The sequence below is a fragment of the Falco naumanni genome, chromosome 1, assembly GCF_017639655.2.
Source record: "Falco naumanni isolate bFalNau1 chromosome 1, bFalNau1.pat, whole genome shotgun sequence".
NCBI lineage: Eukaryota > Metazoa > Chordata > Aves > Falconiformes > Falconidae > Falco > Falco naumanni.
This window is the reverse complement of record NC_054054.1, coordinates 15,213,657-15,228,816: the sequence shown is the minus strand read 5'-3', so window position 1 is coordinate 15,228,816 and position 15,160 is coordinate 15,213,657. Positions and strand designations below refer to the sequence as shown.

The 15,160-nt window shown below is 41.8% G+C and overlaps 1 protein-coding gene and 1 long non-coding RNA gene across 2 annotated transcripts in view; both read right to left on the bottom strand.

Annotated features, from left to right (window-relative positions):
- ARHGAP10 (Rho GTPase activating protein 10) overlaps window positions 1-9,413 on the bottom strand; it is a 155,016-nt gene extending 145,603 nt beyond the window's left edge. Inside the window, exon 1 of the mRNA XM_040582414.1 lies at window positions 9,107-9,413. Coding sequence (XP_040438348.1) covers window positions 9,107-9,260 — 154 coding nt within the window. The 5' untranslated portion in view covers window positions 9,261-9,413. The remainder of the gene's footprint in view (window positions 1-9,106) is intronic.
- Window positions 9,414-12,302: 2,889 nt separating this feature from the next.
- LOC121090689 lies at window positions 12,303-15,151 on the bottom strand. The gene is made up of 3 exons (XR_005828678.1): window positions 15,054-15,151; window positions 14,768-14,917; window positions 12,303-12,382 (listed from the first exon to the last, which is right to left on the bottom strand). It is a non-coding gene; the product is annotated as an uncharacterized LOC121090689 (long non-coding RNA).
- Between the last annotated feature and the right edge of the window lie 9 nt (window positions 15,152-15,160).

Sequence of the window (15,160 nt, the reverse complement as noted above, 5' to 3'; positions counted from 1 at the left end):
TCCAGAAAAGCTTACAGGCTAAAAAGTTGAACGGACAAAAGCTTTGGAGAAACAATGATTTGGCTTGTAACTGAGCCTGTCAATTGGACCAGACCTTTTCAAAGAGAAAGCATACAACCTGATATTTTAACAGGAATAAGGTATTGACAATGTAAATTATACTGTTTTGTTCTCAAAGCACTGATGTGTTTCAAAGGCTGAAACTAAGCAGCGTTCACAGTCTCTTAACCCACATAAGCTACAAACCCAACCCGTGACAGATTTCTAAGAACAGTGACCCACTACCAAAATGGCATTTTGAACAGTTTTTCTCAAGTCCTTGGTGGCCTGGCAGCACGCTCCCTCCACCTGTTTTGCAAGATGGTGGGATTTTTTTTTTTTTTTTAAGAAGCATTTTTTACGTAATCATATTTTCACTTAAATCTGCTGCAAGTTTCCTTACCAATTTTGGTTTGTTCCATCATACCTACATTCAAATATTATATTTTTTAAAGCATGCAACTCTTTATGCATGCTTGACAAAAACACAGATTCAACACAAAAATAAGGTGCTCTCCCTCCCCTTGGGAAGACAGCCCAACTTTTGAAATTTAAGGCTGAAATGCTGCAAGTGCAACACAAGCCTCAGACTCTTTACCATGAATTTATTCATTGCTTCTAAGCTCACTTGCACCAGTTTAATGGAGGAAATGGATAAATTTCAAAACTGAAAAACACTCACCAGCAACAAAGTAGCTGAGAACCTACTCCCAAACACCACACACTGTACAACTGTCCTCCAAGGCCCAGATTCAATTCACAGTCCTGAACAGTTTTACCCTGGATACTCAATTTTCCTTGCCAAATTAAACAAAGCCTTTTTCTCCTCTTCAAGGACGTGCAGTTCCAACCAGCCAGGTGCACATATAAAAGCTGGAGAGAACTAAGGGAACCTGTAACAACCAGATTTATTGAGAGGCGAAGCCTCCTCTCTAATTTACCTAATGGGCTGATAACCCCCATATGCCCAGTCCTCTCAACTAAATAGGCAACAGCAGGACATTTATTCAAAGGTGTGGGCAGTAGTAAAACCACAACATGTTTAATAACACTGTGACTTTCCATCTCTGTAGATTATTTTTCCCTCCCAATGCTCCCTTCCTACAGAGGACAACCCCATCATGAACAGTTTACAGGAACTTCTGATTTGGCCTTGGCCTGTGATGGCCACATTGCTTCTGAAGGCCTGGATGTTTTCTCTCTATTTTTATCCTGAAAGATGAGCAAATGCACAGGAGGGAAAAGAACAATAAGGGGAGGAAACAAAAACAGCTGGAGTAAAAGGCATCCACAAGTAACAGGGTTGGCTGCAAGAAGCTCTGTCCATAGGTGCAAGTAGGTATGGAAGAATGACAACATGACATTGAGGTTGTCTGCTGACAGTTGCATAAAACATCTGTTTAGAAAAAGAATTTGAGGATAGCTTAAACTCAGACACAGACTTCCCTTTCCAGTATCTTTCTTCCCAGTGAAATATCTAAACATGCACTTTGGATAGCTGGCATACATCAATCACAGACGCGTAACATGGGGCATTTTAAATTGCAGCCACTGTAGCTGCCCTTTCTTCTATCAAAGTTACACTGAAAGAGCACAGCCTCCACAGGAGCTGCTGGGATGGAGCACATGTGCCTACCTCAACTCATTGCAAAATACAATGGTTAGTTCAAACTCGGTAAAGTAGGTGGGTTTGACTTAGCAATGAGACAGATTTTGGGTGCTGATTAAAATCGACAACTACAGTAAGTGGCAGCAACCACCAGCAGAGAGAGATGTAAATTCCCTAAACAGTTTCTTAAACTATTCTGCCAATATGTGCCCAAACTCATTTGATCATATATTTTACGCTCATTCAATATTCCAGAAAAGTATTCAACGTTCAAAGTTTCTTAATTTGCCAACTCAAAAACATGAAGACTTTTAAAAGATAATCAAAACACTGAGCAGGTCATTAATATCTCAAGAACAACTGTCTTAGAACAACAGGAAATCTGGTCGAGAAACTCAGAAAAGTGGCATTAGATCCAAAAGAAAACCCCATCAGCCATAAGCAAGACACAAAAATTATCTCAAAAAGCCATAACGCACCCTTATCAAAACATATTGCCAAGATTCACACACTGAGGACTATCTCCCTCAAACAGCCAAGCCCCTGTTTTTTAAGTCAACATGTTAAGCACCACAGTAGTGACTGAAGTTGGTATTGTAAAACAAAGGCGCTAAAGCCAATGTAAAATATATACATTAATTATGTTATGTTAGAAAACAGCTGAAAAAGAGAAGTATAGGGATGCAGCTCTTCTGTGCTGTTTCAAAGCACATTTCCAAGCACTCTGTGTCCAAAGTGAGCCCAGAGCACCTGGCTTGTATGCTGCTCCCCTTGCTGTACACCAGGGGTGGGGGTGGGAAACTATAGCACTCCAGAACAGACCATCTCCCCTCCCTGTCCCCTTACAAAAAAATCTGTGTCGATCATAAAGAGACATTATGCCTTACTAAAGACTATCAAGTTGACTTTAGACTGACTTGAGAACTGATACTGGTGTCATAAGCTCTGCTTGTTAAAATTTGCAACGTTTCTGTAATAAAGAGCTGGCAAGCATAGGAAAATTTTAGGAACAGCATACACCTGGCAGCCTTAGCAATGGGTCTATTTATTTAATTGCAAGCAGGTGTTTGCACTTTACAGACTGTAGGGCAAATCTACCCTTCTTCCCAATTCCTAAAAGTCAGTATTACGGTTCTAAAAGCCTTATCATTAAAAAAGAAAAACATCAGGAAAAAACTTCCCCACATGATCTACCAGACAACTTCTCCAAAAATTACAAGCCATTCTACTTACTTCTAGTTTTCGTTCTGAAGACTGGCAATGACATTAATCACTGATGTCCTCTTCAACAACCACACCGTTTATCTAAAGCTGAAAAATTACTTATTTCCCCAAAACAAAAATCACTCCAACAACAGCCTGTCAGGTGTCTTAGCACTGAAAAAATCCATGTAAATTCATGTAAATTCACATTTTCTGAAATCCCATCTTCTAGTTCACTAGCACAATGCTCTACTTTTATTACAGAAAAAAAATGAACAGTGGAACATCTTCAGGACAAAGAAGATAATGAAGCTAGTTAGTAATCCAAGCTGAAAAGACATGATTCAAGATGACAAACTGGCATCCTTCACAGAATGAGCTTGACACTTTTTTATAGCTACTGACACAGTAATGAATGCTTTACTTCGGGTGGAGTTAAATGCAATGCTCTGTAGAGTATTTTCTTAAAAGAAAGCACTTCCCTGATCCTTATACAGAAGCAACTTTATCTACAAGCAGCAAAAAAAGAAAAGTACTGTCTTGGTTAATTAGGCCCTAGCTGTGGCAATTATCTTGAAAGGAAGGGAAAAGCAATGTTATATTACATTATTATAAGCAGTTGTTTCTTAAGAGAAAGCTGTATCAGATGTACCCCAAAGTACCCATTTGCCTTAGCTTTCTCACGTTTCCATTACTGAGCTGAATTCCAACAGAAAGACTTTTTTTAAAAAGGTATGTACTGCTCAGTAGCCTTTACCATACAGGATCTAGCGCTGCCCTAGCAGTAATTTTTATTTGACTGCGCTCTAGCAGAGTATATTTCAAATTAACTATCAGTGTATTCACTTAGAGCATTTATTTGGTTACTGTTATCACACCTAAATCATGCCTTATAACAGAAGTAAAGCTCATTTTTAGGTGCTAACTAAAAACTAAAACAGCTTTCTAAAATGCTAAATGTGAAGATTTATTAATTCATAGCTCTCACTGAATACAGGGTACAGGATGAATTAATCAAAGATACAGTCCTAATTAATCACTGCTGATTTAGGAAACTTTGCACACAAGTTCAACTGAGACCCCCCTCACAATATTCCCACTTCCTCTGCCCCCTCCCCCTCTGGTTAAATAAGAATGACATCATGTCTTTGGATTCTTTCAAAATCTTTGGTCAACATCCATTTCTTCTCTATAAGTTATTAGTATGTCCTATATTAACTGTTTTACTTTACTTCTTTAACATGTATTGGAGAGTCAGTAGAACAACATTTTTGTTGCAGAAAATTCCTAAGACTTTGAGAGCTGGCACACATCATACCTTCAGCTAAGTGGTTTCATAAGTGCAGATTATACTAAGGGAAGCTTAAAAAAAATGGACAATTAGTGCTTAAGAAAACAAAGCACCGTGGCTCAAGTGATCTGAGTGGCTTTTATGCTGTGTAATTATGTGGATTACAACAGCCTTTGCCAGTTACATAATAATACCCATACGGATTCAGACCAAAACCCTACCTAGATCAGTGTCTGAGAGGTCAGCTACCACCCCACACTAAAAGAACTGGCCAAGGAAAAAAAATAGGGATTTGGCCAACTCAGACATCAGACTGGGTCTTGGGTTTGGATTAGGTTCTTCAGTTAACTTTGTTAAAGGAAAAACAGCCTATTCTACTAGGTCAGAGATAGGATTGGGAATGGCTTTATTCCCATTGCCAACAACACTTCCTCTCTGCTCAACTTTTTGATGGCAAACTTGTAAAACAATGAGTGACTAATAACACCTCAGAGGAAAAGAAAGAATTCACTAATATTTTTTTTTCTCATGAATGCAAAAATACTCCCTGCAGTAAGCCAACATTCTTCAGTAACGTTTATCAGTAACTCTTTATATTCCAACAAACTCTACAGATAAAAGAAAATTAGTTCTTGTTTTGTATTCTGTCTGGAGAGTGCAAGGAATAACTCTTCCATAAAAAACATAAAACAAAAATAGCAATAAAAAACAGCCACCAGAAGCCTGAGCATGCTGAGCTGCCTGCAGTGACCTGCAGTGGATAGTGAGGATGCCTGTTTTCCTCCTCTGCTGCACCAAATACAATGGTCAAGACCTCACAGAGCTGAGCTCATGACCCAAAACCTCAGGGTACAGGGGAAATTGTCCTGCTCTCAGCTGAAACAGACAGCAACATAATGAGGGACAGGCCTGCCCCAGTGAAAAACCCCACAATAGGGCTGCGGAGTAGCAAGTTGCTCAGGGTGGAAGCAGAGGAAGGCTGCTGCTCAGCACTTAGCACAAGTGATAAGACTATTTGAATACTGTGATGTCCACATGGCAGTAGATGGTCCTGACTTGATGAAAGGTTTTATGATGCATTTTAACTGAGAAGCCCATGTGGGACAGTCAAGGCTTCCCTTAGATGGGCACTGCATATGGACCAACTCTTGAAAGCCTCCTAAGGAACTCAACTTTTCTCTTTTCCCAGCTTCTCCATCTTTTGTCTTCATCAGCCCATCACAAAGTCCCTGCAGTTGACCCAAATGGAATTCTGCTCTGATTTGAACCTAAATCCATGAATGGGGAGGCTCTGCTTTCAGACCCCCATAATAACTGTGAGAATGGACTCACCAGTATCCTTTGCATATCCCCCATGAGATGCCCAGGGCAAGACCCCCCACACTCATGCTGACTCTTCCCACTCTGTCCTGAGGTCTCATAAGAAGTGGCAGCTCCTGCTGTACATTTATGGAAAAGTCTCGCCTCCAAAAAAAAATCTTCAAAAACCCCAAAACAAAGCTCACATTCATGTCAATGAATCAACAGCTGGACCACCACAGGGAGAAGAATCAGAAGCAAATACATAGTATTTATCCATTGCATTCTTCACTTCTAACAACTTGTGTCTCATAGATTTTAAGAGCTCAGGACTAAACCTGTCAAGTTCCTTTCATATTTCAGAATAAGGATTCTCCAATCAGGCACCTTTAAATTTAGTTTCTCTCAACAGAAGAACAACTAACACCATCCAGAAGTTATTTATAAACTATTTTGAACATCACTTGTTTAACTGAACCGGGATCCCCTGAGAAATATTGCATTTCTATTTTTAAAGGCGTATGCATATACTGCTCATATTTACTGATTGCCATCAGTGGAAAAAAAATGGTCTTTCTGCACTCCTTTTAAATACACTTCACCACCATAACAAAAGGAAGAGCCACCTATTGTTTATTCATTCTTCCAATATTGAGCTTGAAATAGACAACTCAGCGATTCAAACCATTACACAGGAAACGAGACAGCTTTGAGTCAGTCTTGTTTATCTTTCCATCAGATTCTTGAAACAACTGAAACTTAAAATTGTAAAGATACACTTGAAATATGCTTCATACTAAAAACTCAACAATTTAAGAATGCAAAACATCCTTCTTTTTTTCTCTTTTTTTTAAGCAGTATAGTCCTGTACTATTTAAAAAATCAATTATTCCGAGTTTTAGGCAGAAAATATACTCCTATACAACTAAAGAGACAAAAAGAAAGGAGCCAAAGAGAGGATCCACATCATGTTACTGGCTGCTCCTGGGAGACACTGATGACTCCTGTGATTAGAGGGAGTGGCAGCAAGTATCTGCTTCCCACTCCTCAAGATGTAACCCAGTGCAGGCAGCATCAAAGTCATTTACAAGGCTGTATGTCAAGCAGGAAGTGGGATCTATACAGTCATATCAGTTATTCACACCTAGAGAATCCTCACAACATTTGTTGTAAGTCACTGCTTTACAAGTAAAATAACAAAAGCACCAAGGGAGGGAAATGCAGGCAGTCTCTATTGCAGTCACCTCATTTCCCAGAAATTTAAGAACAATGGTGTGCCTACTACATTTTATATTGCATAGCCCATTCAGAAAAGCTTATTATGCTCACATATCAATTAAACACATGTAAATTTCGTAGTCCGCCTGGTTCTAGAAACAGATAAATACCTTAGCTATTACGATAACATTTTTTTTTGTTCAAAAGACTAAAACAATTTTCAAAAAACTGTAATGAATTGTTGCCTAAGAAGCAGTCATTTAAGCCCTTGAAATGTCCTGCGTTATTATCAGACTCTCTAGATTGTGGAAAGCCAGTCTTTGTGCAGAAAATGCAGTTTTGACAGAAGTGAATAGCTAGCTCTGCATCTAGACCACTTCTCGAGCTTGTTTTTTGGAACAAATATTAATCCCATCTGGTGTCCTGACAGTGAATTAATCAAGTGCCTCAAAGAATTCAGATGCTGATGTTTTCTTCTGAAAACACAAGGAGGACCAATACCATAGCCACTGGAGTTTTGACGACTCCTTGTGTTTCCTCTGGTTCAATTTGTCTTTTAATGCCTGTTGAACAGTGGCACTGCTTCACCAGCAGCAGAGGAAGACAACTCAGCCTCAAACCTGTCACGCAGGGCACTAAAGAGGCAAGAGAACTGCAGAAAAATGAAATGCGTAAGGAAGGATCTAACATTTGTTTCCACTTCTCAAACAGGTATGTTGAAGCACAGATGTTTGTTAGAATAAGGTACAGCACCTAAACACAAGAAGAGAACTTTTGACTGTCATCTCAGAAAGGAAGGAATTGCTTCAGACCTCAACACCAGGCCGGATCTCCGATAGCTTCTCTAAATATTTCTAGGCTAGCCCTACCAGAGTACTTCATTAAGCACCCTCAAGCCAGGTAGCTCTACTTGGCACACTTACTCCCTTGGCTCCCACCACACACAGCTAAGTGCGCCAAGCACTGCACACCAAGCCAAAGTTATCAGCACAGGATTCTGATGTGGGTAGGAGGCTCAAATGAGTTATGGCTTTCCTCACCACTATCAGCTCCACACTTTCAAATTAAGTTCTGTACATGTAACCATACATGAGAAACTGAGGGTTTGGGGCAGTTGCCAAAATACTGTCTAGATACTTGAGGAACAGAAGCGAAGTGGAACGATTTCGCTCTAGCGTTCTTATCCAAGTTTAAGGAGACTTTTATACTTTGCAGTCCAAGATCTGATGATTTATACTGACACTTAAAGTCACAGGTTTAAAACAATCCTCAAGGAACACGATTTGCAGTAACTAAATATTAACTGGCCAGAGAGTAAGAGTTACAAACAAGTGAAATATGATATGGCATTTTCTACCTTTTTAACCCAGGCACATCAAACAGAGACAAAAATAGGGAAGAATATTTATTTGCACGAGTTATCTCTGTTTTTAAAACCCTTACCGTATCCAGGCAGCTACACTGCCCAAACCATTGGCCAAATCCCTCTCAGTTTACTTTAAAGGAAACATCCTGAAAGCCTGGTTCCCTGCCTTCAGAAGTTTTCCATGATACCAAAGATGCAGTACATTTCTTGACAACACAGTGCCAGATCACTACATTAGCGTTTTATTTGAGTAATTGGTATAGCCAATCATTCTACCAGATATTTATGGGACTACACTACACTACTATATCTTAAGTTCAGTGGAAGAAATTATTACAATACTACACTAAGAACTTGCATTAACATGGTCATTCAAAAAAATAACATTATTCCCACATAAACCACGGCATAACTAACCATATATAAATATATATATACACATACATATTCAACGAGTAAAATGCAAAATTAAAAAATAGCATCACATGTTAAGAGGCCAAAGATGTAGAGATGGTAACTAGTGCCATCACTGCTGAACTGTAAGTCCAGTAATTCCTGAACGTACTTAAAATTTTGACAAAGGGGTATTTTCAGCAGCCTCTTCACAGACTTCAAATGCATATACACGTCCATCGTTATGTTAAGACATGCAATTTCCAGACGCTCAGCTTGCAACGCACCGGTAAAACTTGAAACCAAGTCCTCTCAGCGGATTCAACACCGCAGCTCACTTCGGGCTCGGCACCGCCAAACACAGAAGCCAGGCCCGGCCAAGAGACCGGGCAGATTCAACAGGCGTTACGAAGTCTGGAGCTACCCGGCGCCGCTGCCGGCGCTATCCCTTATCCCCCCTCCGCGGCGAAGGGCTGGAGAGGAGCTATATGGCCACAGCGGCTCTTGGGGGACCCAAGGGAGAGGCTGGAGAAAGCCAGCGCAAAACTCACTGCAACAATAGCAAGCGCCGCCGGCTCAAAGGCGAAACCTCTCGGCGGCGGGCAAGCGGCTACAAGCGCCGGGCCCCGAGCCGCCAGCAGCCGCCCTCGCAGCCAACCGGCGTCTCTCCCCGCACCCCTCCACTCACTTTTGGTCGCGGCAATCAGGTTTTTCCCATCCTTGAGCAACTCCTTGATAAACTTATTGGTCTTCTCCAGCTCGGCCTCATGGGCTCTCACCCGCTCCCTGAACCAGGGGCTGTCCAGGTAGCAGTCGCTGAACTCCAGGGGCTGCAGCCCCATGGCTGCCGCTCCGCCAGTGCTCGCCTCCCCGCCAACCTCTCCCGGCTACGCCACAACAGCAGCGACCTCCGCGGCAGCCAAGGCGCAGCGAGCGGCCCCGCGGCGGTGGGGCGGCAGCGCGGCCACAAAGACAGAGCGGCGGCGGCGGCTCCCCCCGCGCGGGGCTGGGCGCGGGCAAAGGCGAGGCGAGCGGAGCCGCCCTCCCCGCTGCGAGAGGCGGCGCAGCGCGGCCCGGCCGGGCACAGCTCGCCGCGGCAAGGGGGCGCTCCCGGCCCGGCAGCCCCACCGCCGCCGCGCGGGCCCGCCTCCCGGTCGCCCCGCCGCGGCGGTTACACAAGGCTGTGTGCCGGGGCACGCCTCAGCTCGGAGTCCCCTAGAACCGCCCGCTCGGCCCTTACGGGCATCCCCGGGCGGGTGCACCCCTACCAGCCGCTGGGCCCCCCAGGTAGAAGCCTCCCTTGTTCGGGGGCCGTTGCGAGGGGGCCCAGCAGGGCGGGCGCCATGGGCTGGGCGGGAGAGCCCGGACCGCAAACACACCGGCTTGCCGCAACAAGCCGCGGGTTATCTGTCCCCATGTGGCAGGGCGGGGGGGGGGGCCACGGAGCCTGAGCCGCCGCGGGTTTGTGGTTCACCCCGTGGAACCGGCCGCGGGCGTTAGGAAGGGGCAGGGCGGGCGGCGGGCTCCCGGTCCCGAGCGAGGGGCGGTGGCGGGGCCCGCCTGCCGGCAGAGGGTCCTGCTCGCGTGTCTGGCCGTGCAGTACTGGGTGAAGCAGAGACAGCCTCACCTTGACGTCTTCATTAATAACATAGTACAGGCAGTCCCCATCAACAAGTAACTGCAGCAAGAGCAAAACCTCGAGGGAAGACTGATCAACGCTCAATTGCTTCAGTTAATGTTAGGAAACGAATGAAGAGAACAGAAAAGGTTTATAATTATACTTGCATTAATAATTCAGCAATTATTTCATGGTTTTAATGGTTTACCAGTAAGTAGTGCAATTCATAGTGATTCGGTGGGACTTTTTTAGATGATTGGGAGTGTATCTCTTAGTCATGAATATATGCATAGATGTCATCTTCATCTACTTCATTTTTTGAACTCCAGTCTTTTGTTTTCTGTGTTTTGTCAAATTCAGTGTTGGTTCCTGCTCCTTTTGAAGCAATGAGCTTTGCTATTAATTTGAACATATTATCATTGGGCCCACAGTTAAGCCTAGTCTACATTGGCCAGAGAAACAAAACAGAGCTGCCTTTTGTGGATATAACTTAGATGTTGAAGACTTGCATTTAAAAAAAAAAAAGCTTTTTTTACTTGGAAAAGTAGCATCTAAGATTTCTTAAAATGACCGAGATGAAGATAGCTGGCAGTGTTACTATCAACCTTCCTCTGCATGACCCCAGGCACTGACCTGCCTGCACAAGTCATGTATGGCAACAGGTGGGCACTTCAGAAATCTCATTTAAAATTACCCCTGTTTGTAGAAGTGCATCAGGTAGGATTCAATTGTGAGAACATTCAGGGAACAGTAACTATATTAACTTCAAGAGTCTGCTTCAGAAACTAGAGTGGGAGGGTGTGTTACCCACCTCACTGTGGTCACTGAGCTCAAGGGAGTAAGCACAGAATTCCATGATCAAAGGCGATGATAATGTCCTTGTTCCCCATGTAGATGAGGAAAATAAGAGAATGCAACTGTGTAAAGAAAGGGGCGGGGAGAGGGGGCTTGACATGGAGGCTCACAAGTAATCATAGTTCCTGGAAGTAGTCTTAAAAGTGTGGTCCCTCCAAATCAGTTGCTGCTTAAAAATGCTGGTGATTTGTCTGAAATCACAGCAGGTGCTATTGAGAGTAGACCCTGAACATTCATCCTTTCAGCTGTCCCACCTGCTAGATCACATTATCTGCTGTCATATTTATCTTCTAATCTGATTTAACTGAGAAGTTACTATTCAAAACTCCATTTAAAAAAACACCTTAAATAACAAACAAGCCTTATCTCTGTTTAGATTACTGAGCAGCATTTCAAGAGTAGGTGTGCCTTCCATGAATAGTTTGTTTACTTTGTCCTGTAGTTGTCTTTAGGATTAAAATTAGAATAGTATCTTTCATGCTTGTTTAAAGTTACTATAATTTCCCTATTGTAGTTCCACTCAAGTGTTATAAAGTAATTGGCTTGTGTGCCTTGTGTGGTGTTGCTTGCATTCAAATTTAAAAACAAGATGAATACATTTGAATGTTTAGCTTAGCCCAATGTTTTTTAGCTGGCAAAAAAACCCAGGTCTAAAAATCTAGATTTGTCCTACCATAACAGGCCCATTAGGGGAAATTGGTCCACTTACCTTAATCATGTGAAACAAAAATGTATTCCATTCTAGTTATAGCTAAAAGAAGCAGCAGCCATAGTCCAACAGAAATGCATACATACACAAAACATTTTTCCCAGAATAAAAGGAGTTAACTGTATGTACATAATAAGGTAAGGAAGCGAATTCACTATTAAGTTGATATTCTACACTGTTTATCCAGTATTGGTATCCAGACAACATACTGGATTCCCACCACCAAAATTGTTAAACATATGTTTTCCTAAACCTGACCCACCAGTTCAAAGCATTGTCAGACCCTGAAATGGCAGAATTCAAACTGAGATGGAAAGCTGAGGAGAAATAATAACTCATTAATTTAAATGGACAATAATTACCTATCTAATAAGCAATAAAAGGAGTTGGACTTTCTTCACTAATTAAGGTTAGAAGTCATTTTTATATAAGCAGTTTAGAAAATTCTCTTCTACCATTCCTTACTCAAGGTCATAAAAATTAACAGCCACCTTGTAGCCTCTTTTTAAAAGACTATGGCATAAACTCACTGCATGAAGCTCTAGTAACATCCTGTCCATGTATTGTGTATTTATATTTTCTGTAGTGATTTCCCCTCAATGTTCAGTGCAAGCCTGGTTTCAGGAAATACCCTCTTCAAGTAATTTTATACAATAGGCCTACACCAGCACAGCATTATGTTCTGTTCCATCTTACCTTCCTTATGCTCTTGTCTGATTGCTTCAGCATCCTGATTTTCATGAAAGACAGTGTTCTGATCTGTGGCTGATTGTGTCTCCAGTCTGTATGTTACAGAGAGATGGGTTAGAAATTAGTGAATTTACCTCCCAGTTTTACTCACATTTCATTACAGAGCCTTGATATCAGATCCCACCATTTGCAACATGCAGCTGTGTTGAGTTGTTGAAAATATTATTAGCAACAGCATTCTTCCAAGGTAATTGCAGCTTCTTCTCTTGTCCAAGCACTTTTATTTCTGTTAAGAGTCCCATTATGGGCTTATAGAATGTTTAAAAAATAACCTTCTAACTCTCATCTTGCTTATGACTCAATCATTGCTGTTGGCATGCAAGATGTTAGGGGGACCTTATGCATATGTGAGGTACCATTAGGCTGCATCTTTCCTCTCCTCTTATCCATGAACGGTACTAACAAACACAGACTAATCCCTGACCACCCATGATAGAGATGAAAGCTATTTATTCTACTGTCAACCAATTTGATGATTATTATGGTAATCATATATACAGCTGATAAGATGGGCACTCCCTTGTGGCATTCCTTTATAGCACAAGCTTTACCCAACAAATTATTTTAGTATGCAGCTGTATGCTTTTTCAGTGTTGCAAACATTATATTTTGTGGCCAATTTTTTTTCTAAAGTGTTCCATTAAAAAGTTGTGAGTATGAGATTAACAAATGTCCTACCTAGCCTATGAACTGAACTGACTCCTACAAATACCAAGGATCTTACACTGCCAGCTTTTAGTAATCTTCTCCCACAAATAGGTCAAAATAGCACACAGTACTACCTGATTTACACTCAAAAATAGGCACTATAAAGCATTTACGCTATCCATCTGGCATTTGCTCTGACAGAAAAAAAAACAGAGCTGAAAAAGTCTGGAGAATCATTGAACTACCAAAATAATGGCTCATTACAATATTTGGTACAGTCCAGCTCTTGTTACACCTCACTGTCCATGAGTGATAAGTATTCCTCCTCCCCATCCCACAGCTGCTAATATTTTCTTTTCCCCTGTACCATCATCCTCTAGCTAGGAAGCATCATTAAGAAAAATTCAGAGAACCTTTTTCCCCATCTGTAACTAATTTAAAGTTCATAGCTTTTTTTTTCAAAACTGAAGGAAGGTTTGAGTGCTTGTTGATACAATTTGATTTAATAAGATATGACATCATCCTTTACAGCTCAGTTCATATATAAAATATTTGATACTTTCTGATGCAAATATTTGCACATCCTCGTGGACTTCATTTAGCCCAAGTGGTTTTATTAATTCTTGTTTGTCTAATGTGTCTTTATCTGTTCATACTAGTGTCCTTCAGGTTGCCTATTCTCGGGATTTTGGCTTTGGGTGTCACTCCTCTCAAAACGTTTGTAGACTTCCCCTCTCATAATATTTTAAAGTACTAATTAAATTTGCTGTGGATTACAGTTTAACTGCCACTGTGTTTCATTTAGGCTCATATTCCCCCTCCAGATGTACTATTTTCTTGTTCAAAATCTTGGCCTGACATTTTAAAGTGGTACTCATTTGTTTCTCAAAATTGAAGGCAGATACAATATTCACAGCTGTAAAAGCCTGGTAGAGCTGCATTCATGCTTCAGTGAAGGAAAGTAAAGATGAACAGCTTCCAAACATTTCATAATTAGTAAACAATGCTATGGGCTGTTCTTGTTCTTGTCCCAGAAGTAGGGCAAGACCAAATGAACTCTTGCCTTGTCTAAAAAAGATCTACACTCTGGGGCCCTGCATGTGTTTGCTCCCCAATGTAGGCAGCCTGCCAGGCTCCACACAGAAAGAAGGTAAGTGTATCATCATAGGCATGGGAGGGAGCGAGATAGGGGACTGGGGCAGTGGAGCACAGCTCTGAATTTTGCTCCTTGTACTTTCTACACCGCAGAGCAAAGTTGTTAGTCAAAGGCCCAAGACACCTAAGATTTGTTTGACTTAAACCCAGGCAGTGTGAATGTTGTCTTCAGCTGTCATTCTTGGGACTTGCCAACAGCGAAATTAAATTTTAGGAAGACCATAACTACGGGGCAGTCATAGGCAAGGTCTGCACAGCATGCAGTTCTTACACTACATCTGTAACTACATCAGCATTTAAGGTGGTAGTTCTTACTTACAGAGTACATCTGAACAGCGTGAGATGGCAAGGGGCTGGATTTAGCATCACTGTGAATCACTTCCAGTCCTGCGTTCATATGAGCTGAATTACCAGCTTCAGAAGATTAGATGTGGATGGAGAAAGAACACAGGCAATGAAAATACCTTTATTCCATGTGTATATATAAATATGGAAAAAAGGTAAATAGTTTCTAGTTAATCCACTGTATTTCACATGAGAATAAGCTTAACTAGCATTAAAAAACCAAATCTTTTATAATTTTGTTAGTACTTTTCTCAAACCCTTTTACTTACCAATAAAATTAAAATTATGAATTTTATTTCAGTCACGTAGTGCTTCCTTCCTATCACCTTTCAAGGCATTAGCTTTTCTGTAGTACTAGTTTCTGGCATTCTTCTTTTTTTCTTGGTTGTTAAACGCGTAATCTTCATCTTCAGTCATTCCTTTACGGAAATAAAAGAAGTGAATGTCTACACGCTGAAGTCGTAAGGGGGGGGGGGGGGGGGGGGGGGGAACTGCGGGAATCTCTCGTCACAAACGTAATAGAAATAACAATCAAACAAAGTGGTTTTTTTTAACCTTGCTGTGCGCAATCCCGCGCTACATTTGACGGCTCTTGAAGGCGGCCGTTAAGGAGACGCGCTGGCAGGACCAGTCACCCGGCGGCGGCCGGGGGCTCCGCCGAT